The sequence below is a fragment of the Aquila chrysaetos genome, chromosome 10, assembly GCF_900496995.4.
Source record: "Aquila chrysaetos chrysaetos chromosome 10, bAquChr1.4, whole genome shotgun sequence".
Classification (NCBI taxonomy): Eukaryota; Metazoa; Chordata; class Aves; order Accipitriformes; family Accipitridae; genus Aquila; species Aquila chrysaetos.
Genome location: NC_044013.1, coordinates 39,894,340 through 39,914,501, shown reverse-complemented (window position 1 = coordinate 39,914,501; position 20,162 = coordinate 39,894,340). Strand labels below are relative to the sequence as shown.

General features: G+C 39.5%; 1 protein-coding gene across 1 annotated transcript; it reads right to left on the bottom strand.

Moving 5' to 3' along the window:
• Positions 1–567: 567 nt before the first annotated feature.
• Positions 568–19,639, bottom strand: GDPD1 (glycerophosphodiester phosphodiesterase domain containing 1). The gene is made up of 10 exons (XM_030028876.2): positions 19,350–19,639; positions 14,675–14,717; positions 10,318–10,453; positions 9,584–9,629; positions 8,138–8,256; positions 7,397–7,486; positions 6,199–6,332; positions 5,453–5,512; positions 4,523–4,574; positions 568–3,933 (listed from the first exon to the last, which is right to left on the bottom strand). Exons 1-10 carry the CDS (start codon positions 19,483–19,485, stop codon positions 3,811–3,813), a joined length of 939 nt encoding a protein of 312 aa, XP_029884736.1. The 5' UTR covers positions 19,486–19,639; the 3' UTR covers positions 568–3,810.
• Positions 19,640–20,162: the final 523 nt, after the last annotated feature.

Genomic DNA, 20,162 nt, shown 5'->3' with positions numbered 1-20,162 from the left:
CTAATTTGTACACCTTTCCACTCTGATCTTAAATTTTGATTATTTGAATTTTCATATGGACAGACAGGCTGCTTGCTTTGAAGCGTGCGATGCCTGTTCTGCAGACAGACCTTTGTTTGGAAGCAATGAAGCAACAGCACATACTGCGCTGCTGAACCAGCAGAATTCTCTACGCTGTTTTCTAGCATCGTATATGGAGACTCCTTCTGATCAAGTTTATCTACTACTGTTTCTGTCTTAAAATAAATTATAGAAAAATCAAATTGGAATTGACTTTGAAAGTTTTACTTAAAAGTTCATTTGTACATGGAGAAGGCAGGCTTAAGTCCTCTGCTGGCTTCATTTAGCCACACGTAGCTGCAGATACTGTGATTACTATACGAGAAAACCAATGTTATTGCCAAAAATTTCTTGAAAGTGCAGAGTACATAAGATACCCCCCTCTTTTCAGCAACCCTATCCACATAGGAAGACCCCCATTAAAAGCTCAATGTTTACTACACTATAAATATAAATATCAATCTCAGAAATTATACTTTTAGGCAAAGAAGTCACAATTACAAAGTATTTAGTTTTAGATCTTTTATGAGCAAAGATGTTTTAATGTGTCACTTTTCAAGACCATCAATCTTTCTTTACAAGAAAAGAAAAATCACTTCATAGATTCGGAATTCTGCAAATTAAAAGTGCATGAAATACATGCATCATCCTTCATACATAAAGTATTTTGCAATAGGGTTGAGAACACAGTAAGTATTAAACAATATTTAGAGTTAAAAGTACCTGAAAAGAATCTCTCCTTGGAGAGAGAGATTAACTGAACATCTTCCTGGACAGCTGTGCAAGTTCTCAACAAACGCTTTTCTGGACAAGTGGTTTAAAAATCACACAGCAAGTTCTGGAACATTCAAAACAATGATTTGATAGAACAAACATTCTACAGTTACCTCAATTCCATGTTATTTTGTTATAAAGAGTTATCATGGCCTAAGCCCTGTGCATTGGTGCTCGGATTCATAGCCTCATCCATGTAACATTATCTGTCTCAAGAGATCAAACTTTAGCTCTTGTACTAAAGCCCAAATGGGTGACTGAATAAATTCAGCAGCTCTTCCAGCACTGAACTCCTTCCCTCCCATGTAAATTGACTCATTCAAATTTCAGATATTAAGTAGCAGACTTATCAAAGAGAGGTCATGTATAAACAGCACAGTCAAAAGCTACATCAGATGTAGGAAGACTAGTGGTTGAGAGATGTGTTGAGCATCTTTGAAGGCAGAAGTTTCCAACACCACTGCTAGAGAGAAAGAGGAAAAAGATTAAAGTGAAATTAAAAAATTAAGTTTGCCATTTCAATAACTGTATTTTGTCATTCAATACAGAATAAAGCAAAATAGTTTATTTATGCAGTGATGAGGGAAACTTGAGAGAGAAACTAAGTCATCACCTACCCCTTGAGAGATCAAGTCCAGAAATCAAGACTGGTATTTTAAAACTCAGCTTTTCCTAATCTAAAAAAAAAGTCTTAATGCATAAGTGCTATTTGGTAGTATTCTCTAAAACCAGAATTATATTTGCGTCTTAGTAAAGGTGTGCGTGTTGGAAATTTGATAGCAATTAAGTTGAAGAAAACCACACTGCACAAAAACTATCCGGAGCTACACACTGGCTACTAAATCAAATAAGACAGAAAGGGTGGAAGTTTTTCATTTACCTATTGAGCTGCATCTGGAGCCTATTCTATAACTATTCTGTGACTGCTAAGAAAGCAGGCAGAACTATGACTAGACTGGATCATCAGCAGTTACCTGACCAGACATAACTGGTCTGGAAGGGAAACAAGAAGCTTAGCACAGAATAAATAATTTCATCCTTTTTCCTATGAACAGTTAGGAAGTTACATTTTCCTCTCTTCCATTCAATGTGCAACAAGCCTGAGTAAGTTCAGAGGAAATTCCACCTACAGCCATCGTAACCAGGCAGATATTTAGGAGGACACCATTAACTCATTTGCCACAATCATCACATGTTCACTTGAATTGTGAATGCAGTAGTTTCTTCCACTTCATCCATGTAGAAATATTCCTCAGAAAGGAATTATAATGCACAAACCAATATTCTCCAACCAGATGGACTTGACATTCTAACACTGACAACCTACTGACAGACATAATGGAATAGCAAAGATGCTCTATGATTACAAGTATGGCACAGCAGCCAGTAGAGTGACACAAGAGCCCTTCCAAATCTGAGCTAGCAAGGGAAGAAAATTAATTACTTTAAAATTTTTTATAACAGTGAGTATACCTTGCAGTAAATATACTCTTGCATCTGGCTACTATATTTATTATTAAGATCCATGATTTTCACATGAAGTTCCTTAAAGAAGTAGACAGTATTGCTAAACAATAGTTTTGTTCCAGCAGCATCTGATGATTAGACGACTGAGCTTTATACATGTCATTGTGTATAATTAAGCTACAGTAATCAAATTCCTTCTGAAAACCCCTACCACTAACATGACAACACCAAAACACGCAGGCATTGCAGGCTCAAATCTGTTTGACACATGTGTAACACCTGTTCACAATGACAGAACAGCACGTAAGCTTCCAGAAATACCTTCCTATCTAACCCCATTCCGTCACACTTGGGGTTTCCTGGCTTTTGCCACTAAAGTTACTTCCATGTCCACGCACATAAACTTAATGATTATTGAATGTACCTTTGTGGAGAGAAAAGACTAAAATTTACACATCCTAGACTGACACTTGCTCCTTTTGTAAGTACGCATATGAATCTGCTTTGGGTGAATTCACTTAATAGGAACATTTTAATCTGTTCCTGAAACTCCTGACCAAACTTACGTCTTCTTTGGTCCCGGACCCTAAAAACAACTTCCATTCACCAACAGATGTTAGAACTATAAACGTGCAAAAGACTTCTAAAACATTGGCTTCCTTTGCGAAAGGACTATTTCAAAGTAAGTGTAACCTATAAGTGCAATATTCCTTTCTGGTAAGCTAGCTACTGCCATGGTAGCCTGACAGGCAGGTCAGAACCAGAGGCAAACCTAGACCCTTGCAGCGGAACTCAGTGTCAAACCCAGAACCTGGCTTAAATACTCTATCTAGACCTTGACCAGTAAGTCACAGTATTACCATCACATCAGAAAGGGGTCTAAATACAGCTGCAACTCAAGCTCAACATTCTTATCAGTAAGAATAATGGAGTAAATCTATACCGACCAAGTGAGTTAATTTTGGTAAAAAAGTGACCACCTTTACTGACTACACTTCACAGGCTAAACTATCTGGCTAGCCACAGATTCTGCTTTCTATTTCTCCTGTGCATTGTTCTTCTTTTTTGCCCTACAAGTCATGTGAAAACTAAAAGCAACACAAGAAATGCATATACACAGGGTACGCTTTCAGAAATTCTTTAGTTTCTGCCCACTAGAATATTACTGGAATAACTGACGTGTCTTGACATCTGCTTAGGAACACTTGTGACAGGTAAAATAATGCTTATTATCTACAGGTATCCTATCCAGCATCTTTCTTCCTAGTCATCACTACTTGTGAAGTGCGCTGTTGCTAAATGAGCTATTTACAAATGTAAACTATGTAATTAAAGTTTTAAAATAAATAAACAACCTTTACATTAGGTAGCAACTTGACAACAATGTAATAGATCATCCAATCACATCTTTCAAACAAAATGATCTGTGTATGCTGCTCAATTTTTTTTTTATGAAGAAAATCCTTGGCTCACAATCTGTTCTGCAAGAACTTCCTTGGTTTTCTTCCTTTATGCTGGATAATTGTGTAAAAACTCCTTAAGTTTTGTTGGATAGTCTGTCATCACTCCAGTTGCTCCCAGATCAAATGCCCTCTTGTATTCTTGTTCTTCATTCAGTACCCAAATATACACCTATAAGGTGGGATAGAAAGACAAATTATTACAGAAGATATTCACGTTTTAAAAAAAAAAGTGACTTCTGACCTAAATTGTTTCATGTGAAAGAGAGACGATGCCGCATATATTTAAAATGATAAACGATTATGCTGTGATGCCAAAGACATGTACACAAACATATGCAAGTTCTTCCCCCTCACCCTCCAAAAAGGGGCATTTTCTAGTGGTGACTCCAACTTTATTTTGTTACCTGAGAGTTCAGATATTTCTAAAAGTCTAAATACCATTTTGTGAAAAGCCCAAAATAGGTAAGCAGTTCAGCAGATTTTGTAGGCTTAAGTTTGAAGTGGGGGAAGAAAAAAAAATAATCTTAAAGGGATTTAAATTAAAGAGTCTTTTTCCAAGCATACAATTCTTCTTTTGCAACTACAGATCTGCAAATATAACAGCATAAGCTACTGCTCAGGAACCAAAAAGCAACTTATAATCGTAGCAACACAACAGAACATGTTGGGGAAAATATGAACCCATCAAGGCCATATCTTGCTGGTTCAAATTCTCAGGAGGTTAAAAGCACATGTCCTTTAACTTTGCCACACTGTACCTGAATGCCCCGAGCAGTGAGGTGGTCAAAGAGTGCTTTCCGCATTAGCAATCTGTGGAGAGGAGAAAGATATTATTTAAGAACTTGAAGTATATATGAAATTTTCAACGTCTGTTGATGTTCTGTAATAAATTTTCCATACAGCATTTAGATTCAATGTTTTCCACAAGAAAGTGATTAGAAACCTAATTATAGAAAACTTTTAGCTCAAGCAACTCAAGACTGGTTAACACAGATATCCAGAAATTTGCATTAGCTATGGGTGTTTGTACCAACTCTTCCGACGATCAAATCCAGCAAACTCCTCCTTCATCGTACAGGCACCCTGTACCACGTCCGATGGGTCACAATCCCTTCACTTTCAGAAGAGAGTTTATCCTTTCCCACCAGAAGACATGAAAACTCTACTGGCCACTCAAGAAATCAAACTAAGAGATGTCAGACACAGAAGCAAGAGCCAGAAGACACATACTGCAATCACATTCAACCTCTGAAAGCATTATGACTAAGTTTCCTCTGAAGAACAGATATTCTTAAAATGCAAAGCGTTCCATGTAAGCCAAACAGTATCTCCTCTGACAACATTATGAAACAGTCACAATCCCATGAAATGTGAAAGCTGCATTCTGCTAATTACTTGCATGCTAATTAGCTGAACACATTTAACGAAAGAAACTAAATGGATTACATTGGAATAATGCCTACTGTTACTGCACCTCAGTATATTTTCATACACTGAAACAAAAGCGTACAGGAACACCTACGTAAGATTTGAATTTGATTTATGCTACACTGACAAAAAAGCTAGAAGAAACTGAAAAAAATACAACATAACAAGTAGCTATAGCAATAGCTAGTCTTAGTTGCTTGAGCCAACTGTTAATATATAGGCAAAATATAAATAAAAATTTAATTAGATTAAAATCTTACGTGTCAGCTAGCCAGATAATAAATTTCTGGCTTCTTGTCATCTTCTGTGGTTCTTTCAGCCTGTTGAGGAAGAGAAAACAAAAAATTACCAGAGCACAGATTAAAATATTATTTGAGATGTTCCTGCAAAAGGAACATGAAGAATTAATCTTGCAGTTTCTCAAATTAGAGCAGTAATTTCACTAAGACAGTGACATAGAATTGGGTTACACCAGAGAAATGTGTTACATTTAAGAGAAGCAGCAGAGATGGGTATTCAGCAGCATTTTGAGTAAAGCATGAGCAATAAAGAGCACGTGAAATCTCATATCCACCCTGTTACTGACTTGCCTCTTAGCTTTATTCAGACTAATTTTTTCTCAAGAAAGAGGTAGAAAAGTGCAAGAATTAGTTATTTGTACAGCACTGCTACATACCACTACCTAGACGGCATCAGCACAAGCTGCGTTTTAAAGGCAGCTGCATGAAGGCAGTATTTACAGGAGATGCTGTAAACAGGAAAAATTGATATACACAGGCACCCCACACTAACAACTGAGTAACTCAGAGCTGGCTAGAGACAGGTTAAATACAGAGCAGCAGCAGATTTGCATAGCTTTCTCTTAGGAATATACAAAAGTGCCTGAACGAACAAAACAGTATCCTCAGCCGGAAGATACTGAGTAAACCAATGCTCAAGCTGGCATAATCATTCACTTGCTTTACTATCATTTCAGTGCAGCACCCACCGATGGACTCTAACTCACTTGAGAATGATTGAAGGCATAGGAATTTCCAAGAATTCTTCCTTGAAAGGAATGAATGGCAGCAGACCAGTGTAGAAGAGGCCAAGAAGCAGGAGGACACGTTGCAAACAGAAGATGATGGGAATGTCAGCATTCTGCAGGAACCGGGAAAGAAAGATTCTAATTTATCTTGGTAGATTGTTGCATCTGTTGCAATTAAATTTACTCATCAATGCATGTTTAAAGTTTAACACTTGCACCTAACGATTAGTCTGCCAACTGTTTACGATATGCCTGCCACTGAATTTAAATTACTCTTTCTGGTAGCCTGTAATCCAAGCAAATGTTTTACACAATTTGAAGGGGCATTGGGACCTGAAAAAGGTAAAGTTTCACTGGTTGCAGTACTGCTTCTGTCACCTGCCTTCATTGTCTTTCTAGACTGCATGACACTATGCAGCATTTTGTCTTAGACTAGTATTACTGCAAAGAACAAGCTGTGCTTTAGCACAGGACATGTTACAGTTTGACATCACTTCACAACACGTCTTTAAAGATGCTGGTTTATGAACCAAAATATCTGGGCACGGATGCTACAAAAATGAACAAATATAACTGCTGTTCAGGTAGGAAATCGTGTGTTGTCCTGCACAGCTAAATCAGAACAATATCTGTACTCTCAACTAGATCAATTTCACTCAGGTGAAATAACTCCCTCAGACTAAGCACAAATTTAATTTAATTCTAACCTGTGCAATTCCTCAGCACAAAAAGGAATAGCATCTATAGCGTAAAACAGCTTTATACCAATATAACCATGTGTCAACTAGTGGCCACATCCATTATTTTCATAAAAAGAAACACACAATAAGCAATCCTTAGAAAAATTGCTTTTGTACCAGATGAATGATGTGCAAAACAGGCTCTAAGAGTTCCTGGCATAAAATCATAACACCCTATATTTTACAGAACAAGAATAAAACACGACTAATATTAATTCCTCGAGTGTTTTATTGCAGAATACATGGGTGTTAACTGTGCTTGACTTATTGAAACAGTGTAGTAGGCAGAATACAAACTAAGTGCAAAATTTCTCATCGCATCTAAAGTCTGGCATAGCTAGCTAGACCTTGATTTACAGGGTGCTGTACTGTACATTTTGTCACCACACAGTAACAAGCAGGCAAGAAGAATGAAGCTTAGCTGGACCCATTCTTACCTCCTTAAGACACTTTGATACAACCTCGTAATTGACGTTCCCCCATACCGTTAAATGCTCTCGCTTATACTGACTCACCAGCTCTGAAACCTGCAATATAAAAAAGCAGAACCCTAACATGTATTCCTTGAAAATTATGTCCAGCATTATTTAACTGAAACTCTATTTGCTACTTTTCAGCTACGTAGGTCATTACAGAAGAGATAGTTCTTCTATACTCCCTCCCATCTGAAGATGATTGTGCTGCTTTGACTGGAAAGAAACAGGTGTTCAGGTCAACAGATTAAAGGGAAGACCATTATACCTACCAAAAAAACCTAGAGAACTTAAGAAAACTAGATGGCAAAATAGTATCTGATGGAAAGCAGATTTCCTTTTCTGTGATGAACCCTTATCTTTACACTGACATCGTGTTTTCATGCTGCTTTGGTAGGCCACAGTCCATAGAAGACCCTTCATATGAAATACAAAACAAACATGTCTCTGGCAGCGTAGCATCAGTTTCATGTCAAGATAAAGGGTCAGTAAAGAGCTGTTTGCTAAATATCTTGCACAAGATCACTTCTCTGTCTTCTGTATTACCTCATACACAGAGCAAGATCTAACATGTGAAAGATGAAGCAGTCCAAGAACACAGATGTTAGTATCACAGGCTGCTATCAACTCCAAGAAACTTTTCTTTTGGAATTTCAACACCATGACATGACATTCAGTCTCAGTTCAGCATAGATTTCCACGTACCTTTTTGATCAACACATTGTTGTTCACTTTGATGTCAATGTTGACAGGAGTTTGTGGAAATGCCTCAAACACCTCTTTCAGGAGCGGAATACGGTTATCTTTTCCCTCACAGTGACATTCTGAGGAAACAAGAAGGTTGTCACTGCTGTGGCCATTTTTAATACACCATAGATAAAAGCTGAGGTATCAGAGCACTTCTAATCTTAAAATTTTAAAAAGTATGTAGTTCCTAGAATTAGCACGTTTTTAAACTTTAAAAAAAATTACTTCACTCAGATAGTTGTAACTAATTATGACAAGCTCATTTCTGTAATGAAAATGCCCTGAGCATATTGCACATTTAGGTTTTAACTTCATGAAATTCAGTCATTATTTAGCAACAGTAGGAGTGCAGGCATCATTAAAATCCTGAAATAGCAAACATGGGCTCAGTTACCACGTACCAAATGGAATGAGATTAATATGAAATGAAACCAAATGAGAAAAACTTTTCCTTCTAGGAAAATTTACTGGAGGAGCATAATGAGTAAAGGGAACAGAAGGCAAAACCCCCAAATTTTATTGTCTGAAACTGCTTGTGGCTCTAAGGAATTAACTGAAGGCTCTCTCCGTTTCTTTGTATTACTGTACATAAACAAAAGATTTGTAAGGGTGCAAATAACATGTCATAGAACTCATCTTGGTGCATTTTAAGTATTTTGCAATTTTGAACAGAAAAGTTTAACACAACATTTACTTGCTGGGCAACTGAAATATGGAAAGGTTACAAAAGATAGTCACAAAGCCCCTGAAGCAAACACACCTGATACCATCTCCGGTAGCCTTTTCTAGGTGGAAGTGTTCTCAGTTTTAGCCTGATGCTTTATTCAAATTACAGTACCATGAACCACAGTTTTCACAAGAAAACAGGTTAGTCTTTTTTCTAGGTTTTCCTCCCTTGCAGCAATATTGGTACTGAACTTTAAGTCATACATACAGTAACTACCACTCTTTTCATTCACCCTTCTGAAAACACCTATATTGTCTGACCTCTCGTAGTACTTCAAGCCCAGAGTGCACCAGCACAATGGCATCTGAGTTGTAAAGGAACTCTCTTCTGCCTTCTCTTTGTTTTTTGGAACAACAAATTTTCAATCAGCACCTTCTGAAGAGCTCACAATGGAACTGGAAAGTAGTTGCAAGAAGTAGACAAACAATTGAAATGTTTACTTGGAAAAAGATATCTTACAGCTTAAACTTAGTCACTGCCAACTGGTTTGAAAAAAATACATTTTGGTTTCTAAAGCTAGGATTATATTTTCCTTTTAAAACTTCTCTTATCAAGATACTGATAGAAGCAAATCCACTTTTCTACTCCCTTTGCCAAAATAAGAAACTGCCACAGTACAATAACGGAAACTTAGTTACTGTTACTGTAAATTGAAACAGCAAGAGACAAAACCTTACCTTTCTGAAATGTGACATCCAACTTGCAGAGATATGGTGGAAGTTCCTTAAAAATAAAGGGAAATAGAACACTAATTCAAATGCAGGGATATAATCATGACTTTTCTCGAAAGAGACAAAAAATTATAATTCATAGGCCATGTAAGTTACCTTTAAAGATAAAAGCTGTATTTTTTTTTAAATCTTCTTGCCCCCAAAGTGATTCAGAAGCACTGCATTCATTCTTACTTCAACTATTTGGCATTCTTAGACTTGTGTTACCTGTAGCTGAATAAGGCAAAACGTTTCCAGACATCTGTCTGAAAATTCTGAGAATTCCACTTAAACATCAGATGGAAAGACAGTTCTATAAAACAGGCTTTTAAAACTGTCAATGCAGGTGGGATTCATCTACTGGTTTTCCCATTAGAAAGCTGGTCATATGAGAAGGAGCTTGTTGACTAAGCTTCCTTTGTCATCAGTATGGCAAAACAGGCCCACCTCCAGGAAGCTATTCATCCAAACCTACTATTGGAGGGAGTTAATCACCCTCTGGAAACGTGCCAGTTTTTCTCCCCTGACTACACAGGGAGCCTAGTTAACTTTTTTTTTTAGTAAGACAAGATGAATCCTCTCCTTAGATTTTGGTACCAGACACACACACACACATGCACACAACCTTCCTGCCCACCCCAGCCACTCTACAAATGCATTTTTAAACACCATCTAGCACTAACATTTTTTCCTCAACTTACTGAGTATTTGAGGTCAGATATGTTGACATCAACTCCTGTTGATCTCTTCAGGTTCTCGTCATGGGACACAACCACTTGCTCATCTTTCGTCAGGTGACAATCTAGCTCCAACATGTCTGTTCCTATATTAACGGCACTGGAAGCAAAGAAGTCTGCCTTGAACCACGCATGTATTTTGTACAGATCCAAACCTGACATACATGTTATTCAATTAAATTAATCCCACTGGAAGTACTTCAGATGCTTTATGATGCAATGAACCCTCACAATCTTGCTGCAAAGCAAGAAGCAAATAACTCTGCTGCAGTGGGAAAGGTCATGCAAGAATAAACAACGTATCATGAACCAGAGATGGGATTTGAACTCAGGAGTTTTGGCTCCGTCTTCCATAGAAATCAAGTAGCAGACCTGTCGATTGCAGCCTACCACCTCAGTATTGAGAAACCTGCTTCTAAAGTATTGTTTCAGAATTTTGTGTGTTATGTTTATTAATATCAGGACATTTACCACTGAAAGAAGCAACTACTTTTCAAAAAGTAATCAATTTCGTGGTAAGCATAAACAACAAGTGACAGGAATGTGAAAGCCTTTTTTTACTGAAGTTAATCAGGAATGGATGGATCAGGAAATTAGCAATGGGGCTTTCAGGCTTTTGGCTTTTTTGGCTAGCAAAACTACATTTTAAAAAAATTATTATGATTTTAATGATAAATTTTTAATTTAAAATTAAAAAAAAACCAAACTAAACCACCCATTCATATTTTTCAAAGAAAAATAGCTATTACTGTTTCAATTCACTGCTTTGAAAAGTTCTAATCCAATCCCAAATCCACTCTATAGAAGCTTAACTTATACGAGTAAAGAAAGCAGAAAGTAGTAGTAATACTGGTGAAAAATAAGTACAAGAAACCTCACACCAGAACAGAAAAACTAAGCTTTACTCGAACGAGAAGCGAATTGCTCATTTCATTAGAAAAGACACTCAGAAGGTATCATTCCAGCAGACAGCTAAAAGTCCCAGCCTGAACTCTGAACAATTCCTTCAAAACACTGGGCTGTTCTTTTTTCTCCACCTATGAACAAACCTATAACATCTGTGAGCGCAGTCTATATGGGACCCAAAGCTCTGCAACTTCAGTAACAGCCTTTTCCTTAAGAAAAGGGTTTTACTGACTGCTGAAGTACAGACATGCCATAAACGTTCACAAATGCAGTAACAAAACAAAAAAAATTAGAACATACTCCCCAAAGTGTTTAACACAATTTCTGGTCCAGCTGGGATAATGATCAAGAAGAGGGTTGTCAAATTAAAACCAATTTGTTAACTGTTTTCCAGTGCCACTAATTAAGAATTAGGAGAGGAACGAAATCCTATTACGCATGGAAGATACACAGCCTGTTCTGTGTAATTTTCTCTCCTGAGGAAAAGCACCTCCAAATATGCTGCAGGAGATTTGCCAAATTAGTAGAAGACATTCCTATCTAGTACCACATATTATCATTTAACCAGCAAAATTTATCAGAAATATTACCACTTAAGAAATTCAGGACTGATGCTGCATGGAAGAGGAACAACAACTTCCCTTGTTAACAAATTTGAGAATTTGCCAGGCTCTTACTAGCAGCTTGCTGTTAAATAAGCTTCCTTAAAGTGCTGAGTTTTTTCAGCTGGAAATCAGTTTGTTCTGCAGCTCTGTAATAACACATCAAATCTACATTGCTCCAGAGAAGACTCCAGATGCTCTCCAGATTCAGAAGAACGAGTTGGATTCAGATCCAACTGCTCCAGTGCTCAAGTTGTAAAGCAGGCTCACATTTGCAAATTAGGATGGTAGAGGTCTTTGCTTGTGTTTAACTCCAACTGTTTTCAAGGGAAAGGACATACCAGGAAATATCTAAGAAAAGCCTTACCTTTAGAAACTAAATTCTATTAGACAAGGCCTAATGTAGCACAATGTATAGAGTTTATAAATGCGAACTTGACCACGTACTTTTATTGCTGTAACTACAGTGTTTAAAGCTTTCTCTCTAGACCAAGTATGTTCATAAAAGAAAAGGAAATACAATGAGAAAATACCTGGAGAGTTTACTTAGCAGCTTCCTGTCAAGACAATGCTAAAGTACATGGCTCTATTAGGGACAATTAAACTGGTAATTATAGTCTTACGACATCTTTTATGCCAGATCCCCAAATAGTTTAAGACACCACAAGTGTCTCTTTTATCTTAAAAATAGTTATTTTAAAATCTATAACCACCACAGAAGCATTTAAATACAGCATAACATGATTACAGCCCCCAAAAATCTATTAGGCATTTTACCATGCAAAACCAAAAAAATACTGTCTGTGGTACAAAAAGCTTATAAGTGCTTTCCAGAATATTTGTAAGTTAAGCTAGTATAGAATTTGAAATTACCAGTAAGGCCTCCTCCCCCCCATACGCTTTGTTTATATATTACTGTAATAATTTCTTCATTATCATGCAACAGTATTAAATATTCTCCAATCGCTCTTAAAGTGTAAATAGTATAAATAAAACTATTTTCCTTGTCAATACTTAGGTTACTGTCAGTGAGACAAAAACAAGGGGGTAGGTCTTATGCTGCAGACAAGCATTCTCTTCTGGATTTGACATATCAATGGTCAAATATGCCTGCTTGTCCAAACCTGAAGAAACAGCTCTTGCAGGCATGCCCTATTTTGCTTCATGCAAAATCTGATGGATTAGAAATTGATTAGTGCATACGAGCCGTCTAAGCCAATCCAGATAACTCTTCACCATGCAGATACCAATTTTCTACCCGATTCCTTTTGCTAGCTTACCAGTGGAGATGGGAAGGACAACACCTTTACCCCTTCACAGAGGAAGCCAGAAGGCTTTCTACTGCCTAATGCAAGGTAATATCACTTTGACTCTGCTTTCTGCAGAATTAATATGCCTTTATTATTCAACCAAGACAATCTCAAACCAAGTAACTGAACTTTGCTATTGACAGTTGCGAGGAGTTCAAAAAGTGGACCTCAACCGCATTTGTTATACTATAGTTTTAAAATAATTAAAATGGTCAGAAGAGAGTCAGTCAAATGTCTGTATTATAACAAAACATTATTTGACTCCTAGCACAACCCTTACTCTAAGCACTACAGCTTACTTCTGGGAATTAAATAAAAATAGGTTATGGTGTAACTTGCTTTGCAAGAGCCCTATACATATAAAACCAGTATGGTACTAAATGGAAAATTAAGAAATGGTTAAAAAAAGAAGCACTTCCCAGAAAGTGTCGTAGCAGACTTGAAAAAAGGCAGGCCAGCAGGAAAAAAACCCACAAAACTATGCTAAGCTTCCATGGAGATAGAAAATACTGCAGTACTTTCAATAGCACTGTTTGGTTGGGGAAGCTGGCACTCCTCAGTCTGCAAGGAAATGTGCAAACTGATGAGGCTACTTAGCACAAAGCAAATTAAAAAAAACCCAAACAAAACAAAGAGAAGCCTACATAATTTGGTCACTTCTCATTGGCAGCTGGAGTTTTCAATATGCTTCTTTTTCAAATGCCTTTGAGAACCTTGTTAGAATTCACTACTTAAATGCTGGAGTGTTAAAAGGCTTTCCAGTACCAACTCCATTTTCAAGCCCTAGATAACAGGCTTTCACACATTGTGCCAATGAAGTACGTGTATGAAGGGAAAAAACGTAACACAAACATTTTTAATAGCTTTACAGATGGTGTATTAAAAGTCAGTTAACATTACAATTTCAGTCACAATAATTCTTGGAGACAAATTATTAACCTTCTGTATAGAGGAGGGAACTGAATACCATGAAACTGTAGAATACCTAAGAGAATTGCTTACAGCCATAACAGCAGTCAACAGATTCAGCCTTCCTGAAATCCAGCCTTGTATGCTAATTAGCATATTGGTATAGGCTATGATCTGAAATACCTTTTGAGAAACATCAATGTATCTAGAAAAAAGTGAGATTAGTTACAAAAAATAGTTTTATACCAATAAATAAATTAACAGAAGCAATCACCATTAAACATGGAAGCAGTATTGTTTTGTGTTTTATTAGCTAGCACAGGAGGAATCACGCCTCAGGAGTTTTATTTCCAGTTGCCAGTCTACCACATTATTGTGTACAAATCATGGTTTGTGGTATACCAACTCCTTCTTGTTTAAATTGGAGTGATGTTTAGCAATCCACAGAAGTCATCCAAAGGAGAGATGACTTTCAGAAATAGGACACCGTACCCCAAACAACTGATGGAAGCCCTATCTTTCTTGATTCCTTCACTCACTAAAGACAATGAGAACACAGCTAATTTAGGCATTATTGGTTCCATTTGTACTCACTGGTGAAAGGCTGCCATCGTGTTTTCCAGGTTCTCTCCAGCACCTACAAAAATAACAAAAACTAAAACATGTACAAAATCCTGTTCCTCCCCTCAATCCCAGTGGAAATAAATAAATTTTAAAAATGGATTAAAAATTTACATATTTGGAGGAATGACTACGAAGCTAGAGTCAGAAATCCCTGTTGCCGCTAACCTACTGGGGAGACCCAAGAGACAGGACTTTCCCAAAGTAAAACAATAAAAAAAAAAAAAGAAAAAGAGAAAGACTGTTATCTTGGACTTGTATGACGCTTTGAATATACAAAACAAAGAGTTTATTTTACCAGAGGTTGGGTGCCCTGCTTTTCCTTAAAGGCATGGTATTTGGCTACGACAACATGCTCCACAGGCATAGGAACAGTATATACAAAGAGTCTGTTTCAGGCTAAGTGGGAGGAATAATAAGCGGAAAGGTAACTAAAGGGAAGAAAAAAAAAAACAAACAAAAAACCACCACACCAAAAAACGAAGAAAAGAAGTGCCCAAGACTCTCTAAAGCTGATATTCCCTAAACGCATAACCCAGTTGATGCTGAAAGAGATGACAAGCTCTTTTTTCAGTGCAAGGATACTTCCTGAAACAGCACAAATTGTCAATAAAGGTTTATGCTGCTGGCTAAGGGAGGTCTCATACACAAGGAATGAAACACACATCAACTCCAGTTAAGAAATGAAAGGACAAGCAAATTAAATTTTCTCTCAGGCAGGAGTAAACTCTGCAACTCTCAGGCCATCATTCTCTACATAAAAATCCCTGAAAATCAGTCAGTTCAGGGACTGGAAAAGGTTGTGCCCCATCTCCCTCCCTCAGAAAACAGGCAATATTATATACTGCAAAACAACTTCAGGAGGATACATGTACTGATGAGGATATCTATGCAAATTTTAACCACTTCAACAGTGATGAGTGACAGACTTTGTAAACAACAATTATAAAAGCTCCAATTAAGGCCTTGCCTATTAACAAGACCTCACCGATACATACTTATCTGTACTTAGTTACTTAATGAAGGCAATGCAATTCTACGCACGTGCAACTAGCAATTTCAAATTGTTACCAGGTTAGCTTGCGATGGTAAATTTCCAAAACGAAAGACTTAACTGACTTAGAATCATAATGACAAAAACTGCGTGGTTTAACGTAAACCAGTATGGTAAATCCACAGCAGCTTCTGTGATTAGACATTCACCAATTTGATTGCAGAATAGGAATAGGCTGAGTGGCAAAATTGACCAAGGGATAGAGGAGAGCATGAGAATCTCATCGTGTACCTCTGATGATTGCCTAACAGATGGGAAAAAACTGCACAGGACCTGGATGATTAGTTATAAGTTAACTGCAATAAAAAATGAGGTTTTAGATAACTTATCAACTGTGACAATACAGCCCATACATCCTGAACGGTAAGAGAGGGGAAAAAAACCTGAGTCACTCTTCAATTTGTGAACAAAACAACAGTCTCCCAACATTCCCAGGCAGAAATTTCCAATAATAAAGCTTTAAGTGACTGATCTAACAAGTCACATGTTAGGGAGGTAGGTACAGCAAGTCAAACCAGTTGGTAAGAAAATGCCTGACTTGTATGTAGTGTTTTGGGGAAATGAGGAAAAAAAAGTTGAGACACCAGCTGAAACAGGAATTCTAAATCAGCAACAAGGCTTTCACAAACTACACTCAGAAAAGGGAACTACGATAAGCAAGTGATCTGATGTACTAAATCATTTTCCCTCCTTAAAAATGAAAAGGCTGGGCTGACTGAAGGGCTTCTGACATTTACTTAAATGAACCTCCAGAGTCACGTATTGCCCATTTGCATTGTTGCATTTCCCATGCAGAAATTACCCTCCCCAGCACACTTTAGCATCCTGTGAGCCAAAATGCCCACATCCAAACATTACGATTGCATCTTCTGACTTTGAAAGCACCACCATGGGACAAGAGGGAGTCAATGTCAAGCACCGGCTCAAGGAGATGACCCTTAGAAGTTCTGTTGTTTTGAGTTTTTCCCCTCAACGTAAGCAGAGAAGCCTGTTAGGAAGAATGCTGCCAGCAGGTCAAGGCAGGCGATTGTTCCCCTCAGCACTGGTGAAACCGTATCTGGAGTGCTGTGTCCAGTTCTGGGCTCCAAAGTACAAGACAGACATGGGTCTACTGGAACAAGTCCAGAGAGAGGCTGTGAAAATTAAGGGATGAGAGATTCTTGCATACAATGAGAGGCTGAGGGTGCTGGAATTGTTTAGCCTGGAGAAGAGAGGCTTACCAATATGTATTAATACCGGATGGGAAGAAGTAAAGACGACTGAGCCAAACTCTTCTCAGGGATGCCCAGGGAAAGGATGAGGCATCAGGAACAAATTGAAATACAGGAAATTCAGTTTATAAACATAAGAAAACCCCATTTTTTATAGTAAGAGTGATCAAACTCTGGAACAGGCTGCCCGGAAAGGTTGTGGAGCCTCCATCCTTTGATGTATTCAAAACCTAACTGGACGAGGTCCTGATCAACCTGCTCTAGTTGCCCCTACTCTGGACAGATAAGATGATCTCCAGAGGTCCCTTCCAGTCTCAACTATTCCATGATTCTGTAAAAATCATCATGCTACCCTGTCTCAAAGACCCTGCAATCCAGTCTGTGCAGCTGGCTTTGACAGGGGACTCTTAACACAGAATATCAAGAGTTAAATTATTGATCTCAGAAATGACTAATTTTAAAATTATGCAGAAGTGAAGAAATAATTCAGGGATGCTTCCACTGATGAACTATAAACTGAGATAAGAAAATTCTTGCATGAAGAACTGAAATCAAAACCCACAGGCTTGAAAAAAACTTCACATACAAAGCTTCATCTCAGAGAGGAAAAAGCCAAACAAGTTAAGTGTTACCTTGATCTCTGAAGTTAATAGGAGTAATGCAATAGGAAACCTGACACTGAGTCTAAAGCTACAGCATGACTAAAGCCTGATGAGAATGTAAGTCCCACAGGAATTTAAGTTACAAGGTAAACACTACAGAGAGTAAAGAGTAAGCGATCTTCAGTCTCATAGTACCCAATGAGCAAAAAGCTGCTGAGATGTTGTTCAAACATTGTACCTCTACCGTAGGTGTATTTCACAGCATACGTGTGGACACAGAACAATTCAAAGACTGTGGACTTTGTCTCTGAATGCCTAATGAATAATCCTCCCACTGAGTAAGGCTTTCCTGCTGTTCTAATGGTGCTTAGCGCAACTGGCCAGAACACTTGCATTCTAGGCTTAGGGCTGTATATCTGAAATAAGATCATTGCAAAGAAGAGAGAACAAAAGAAGGTTAAGGAGATCATACCAAGTTCCAACAAAGTCATCCACAGATTTTTAATAGCTTGCAAATTAACAAACAGGTAACAACCAAAATTGAGAACCTTTGTTCGTTGAATGAAAATACATACCTACCAGGAAACGGCTAATATATGCATTCCAAACCAAAAGGTGCCTTTTATGCTATACTTAAGACTATAAAGAAACTTAATCTGTTGTGTAAACTAAATGAAAGAAATACAAGTAATAAAATCTGTAATAGATCAGCTCTATTTTTTGTATTTTAATAATTCAAGGCAGTAGCGGTAGTTAAGGACCATTGGCTAGAACTGTGATCAAACACTACATAAACTGGCACTAGATACGACATCGAAAACTGTTCGAACTCAGCATCTGACGTGCTTCCCCCAGAATTTCAGGAAAAATATTTAGTAGAAAACTGAGTATGTTCACGAATTGAACGAGGCAGCAAAGAAAAGCGCGGAACTGATCTTTGAGGAACACGAAAATACAGTTTGCTGTATTTTTTCCCTCCCAATGCTTTGGAAAAGGTAGAAAAAACTTTAAAAACATCTTTTAGCTATTTTAGACAAGCAACCAGCTACCCACAAGGCCTTGACGCAAGGTGTACGGAGAGGACGAGTCTCAAAATGGGATCGGTTTTACCACGGCGCTGAACCATTAACCGTCTCCAACAGCAAGGGGAGCAAGAAGAGAGTCACAGCAAACTGCATTTCTTCTGAAACCAGCAAGCAAAGCAAATAGGCAGTCAGAAGCAAGAAGATTGAGCTTTTGTACCTGACCTAAGCAACAGCCAGCCACCTCACTCGTTAGGAAGAGAAAAACCCTCATCCAGAATCGTTAGGAAGAAAACAATATATACGTTCGAGAGGGAAACCATCACGACCCACGTCAAACGAGCCGATTTCGGCTGACGCGTTGCGAGTTCGGAGATTAATTCAGCTTTGAAATCAAGCACTGGTCAGCAGGTGGCACCTAAAATTAGGTTGCGGGAGGAAGGTTTAAAGGGAGCCCGCTGCGAGCGAGGGGCACCGCGCAGCAGCCCCTCAGAGATCCTCCTGACAGGGCTCCGGCACCGCCCGCCCGAACCCGGCGTCAGGGAGAGAAGCGTCCCGAGGGAGCGGGAAGGCGGCATCGCCCCGCGGGGCAAGGGGCGGGAGCCCCTCAGAGCCGGGAGCCGGGGCGGGCTGCAGCCCTCAGGAGCGGCGGGCGGCCGCAACCTTCGCCCGCCTCAGGGGAAGGCGGGAAGCGGCGCCTCCGGGGCGGCTGCGGTGGCGGGCAGGGCACTCCCCCCCCCCCCCCTCCCCGTCACTCACCGCCGCGGTGGGAGATGTGCCGGCAGCGGAAGCGCTGCCGCTTGGGCCGGTGGAGAAGCCCCGGACACTTGAGGAGAAGCGCCGAGGTGAGGACGTATCCGCCCAGCGTGGAGAGCAGGTACAGCGTCGCCGACATCCTGCGCCTTTCGCCGGCTAACCCGCTCTCCGCCCGGCCTCGCCCGTCCCGTCCCGTCCCACCCCTCACCCGGTCCCGGCCCGGCCCGCAAGCCGGCTCCCACCGAGGAGGCGGCGACGCTGCGGGAGCCGCTGCCACTGCGGCCGCGCAGCCGCACCGCCTCCCCTCCGCCCCCGAGCCGCGGAGAGTGCGCAGGCGCGGGGGGGACCCCCGCCCTTCCCGCCAAAGGGCTCGGCCGTCAGGCGGTCTCCCCTCAGAGGGGCCGGCGGAGCCCGGCCTCACGCCTCGGCCGGCCCGGCGCCTGTCACGGCTTTGCACTTCTTTCGTGAAGCAGCTCACGAGTGCTGCGAGCGATTCCCCATCGCACGCTTTAATTTCCCATTTCGCTTTCCCCGCTGCCTGCAGCACGGCCGCGTCTCTCGGAGACAACTGCTCTCTGTAGTGCTTTTCATTTTATTGATTGCGCTCAGGAGTCACTAAGTGCTTAGTAAATCTAAATTCATTAAGGCGTGCAGAGGGAGATGCCGCCGTCCGCGCAGAGAGAGGGAGGTGTTTTCCTCAGCCAGCTGATCAGAGATGTCCTACGCCAAACAGAAACCAGGTCTCGGCTCCGGTCACGCGGTGTAATTACTGTATTATAACAAAAGGGCAAATTAAATTTTGTATGCATGCTAATT

What these genes read in the sequence shown, in the direction of transcription:
- GDPD1 (XM_030028876.2), bottom strand. Translation starts at nt 19,485, where the DNA reads ATGTCGGCGACGCTGTACCTGCTCTCCACGCTGGGCGGATACGTCCTC. An exon ending in GGATGTCACATTTCAGAAAG is followed by an intron (nt 8,257 to 9,583) that starts GTAAGGTTTTGT and finishes TTGTTTCCTCAG; the next exon opens with AATGTCACTGTGAGGGAAAA. An exon ending in ACAATGTGTTGATCAAAAAG is followed by an intron (nt 7,487 to 8,137) that starts GTACGTGGAAAT and finishes TTTATATTGCAG; the next exon opens with GTTTCAGAGCTGGTGAGTCA.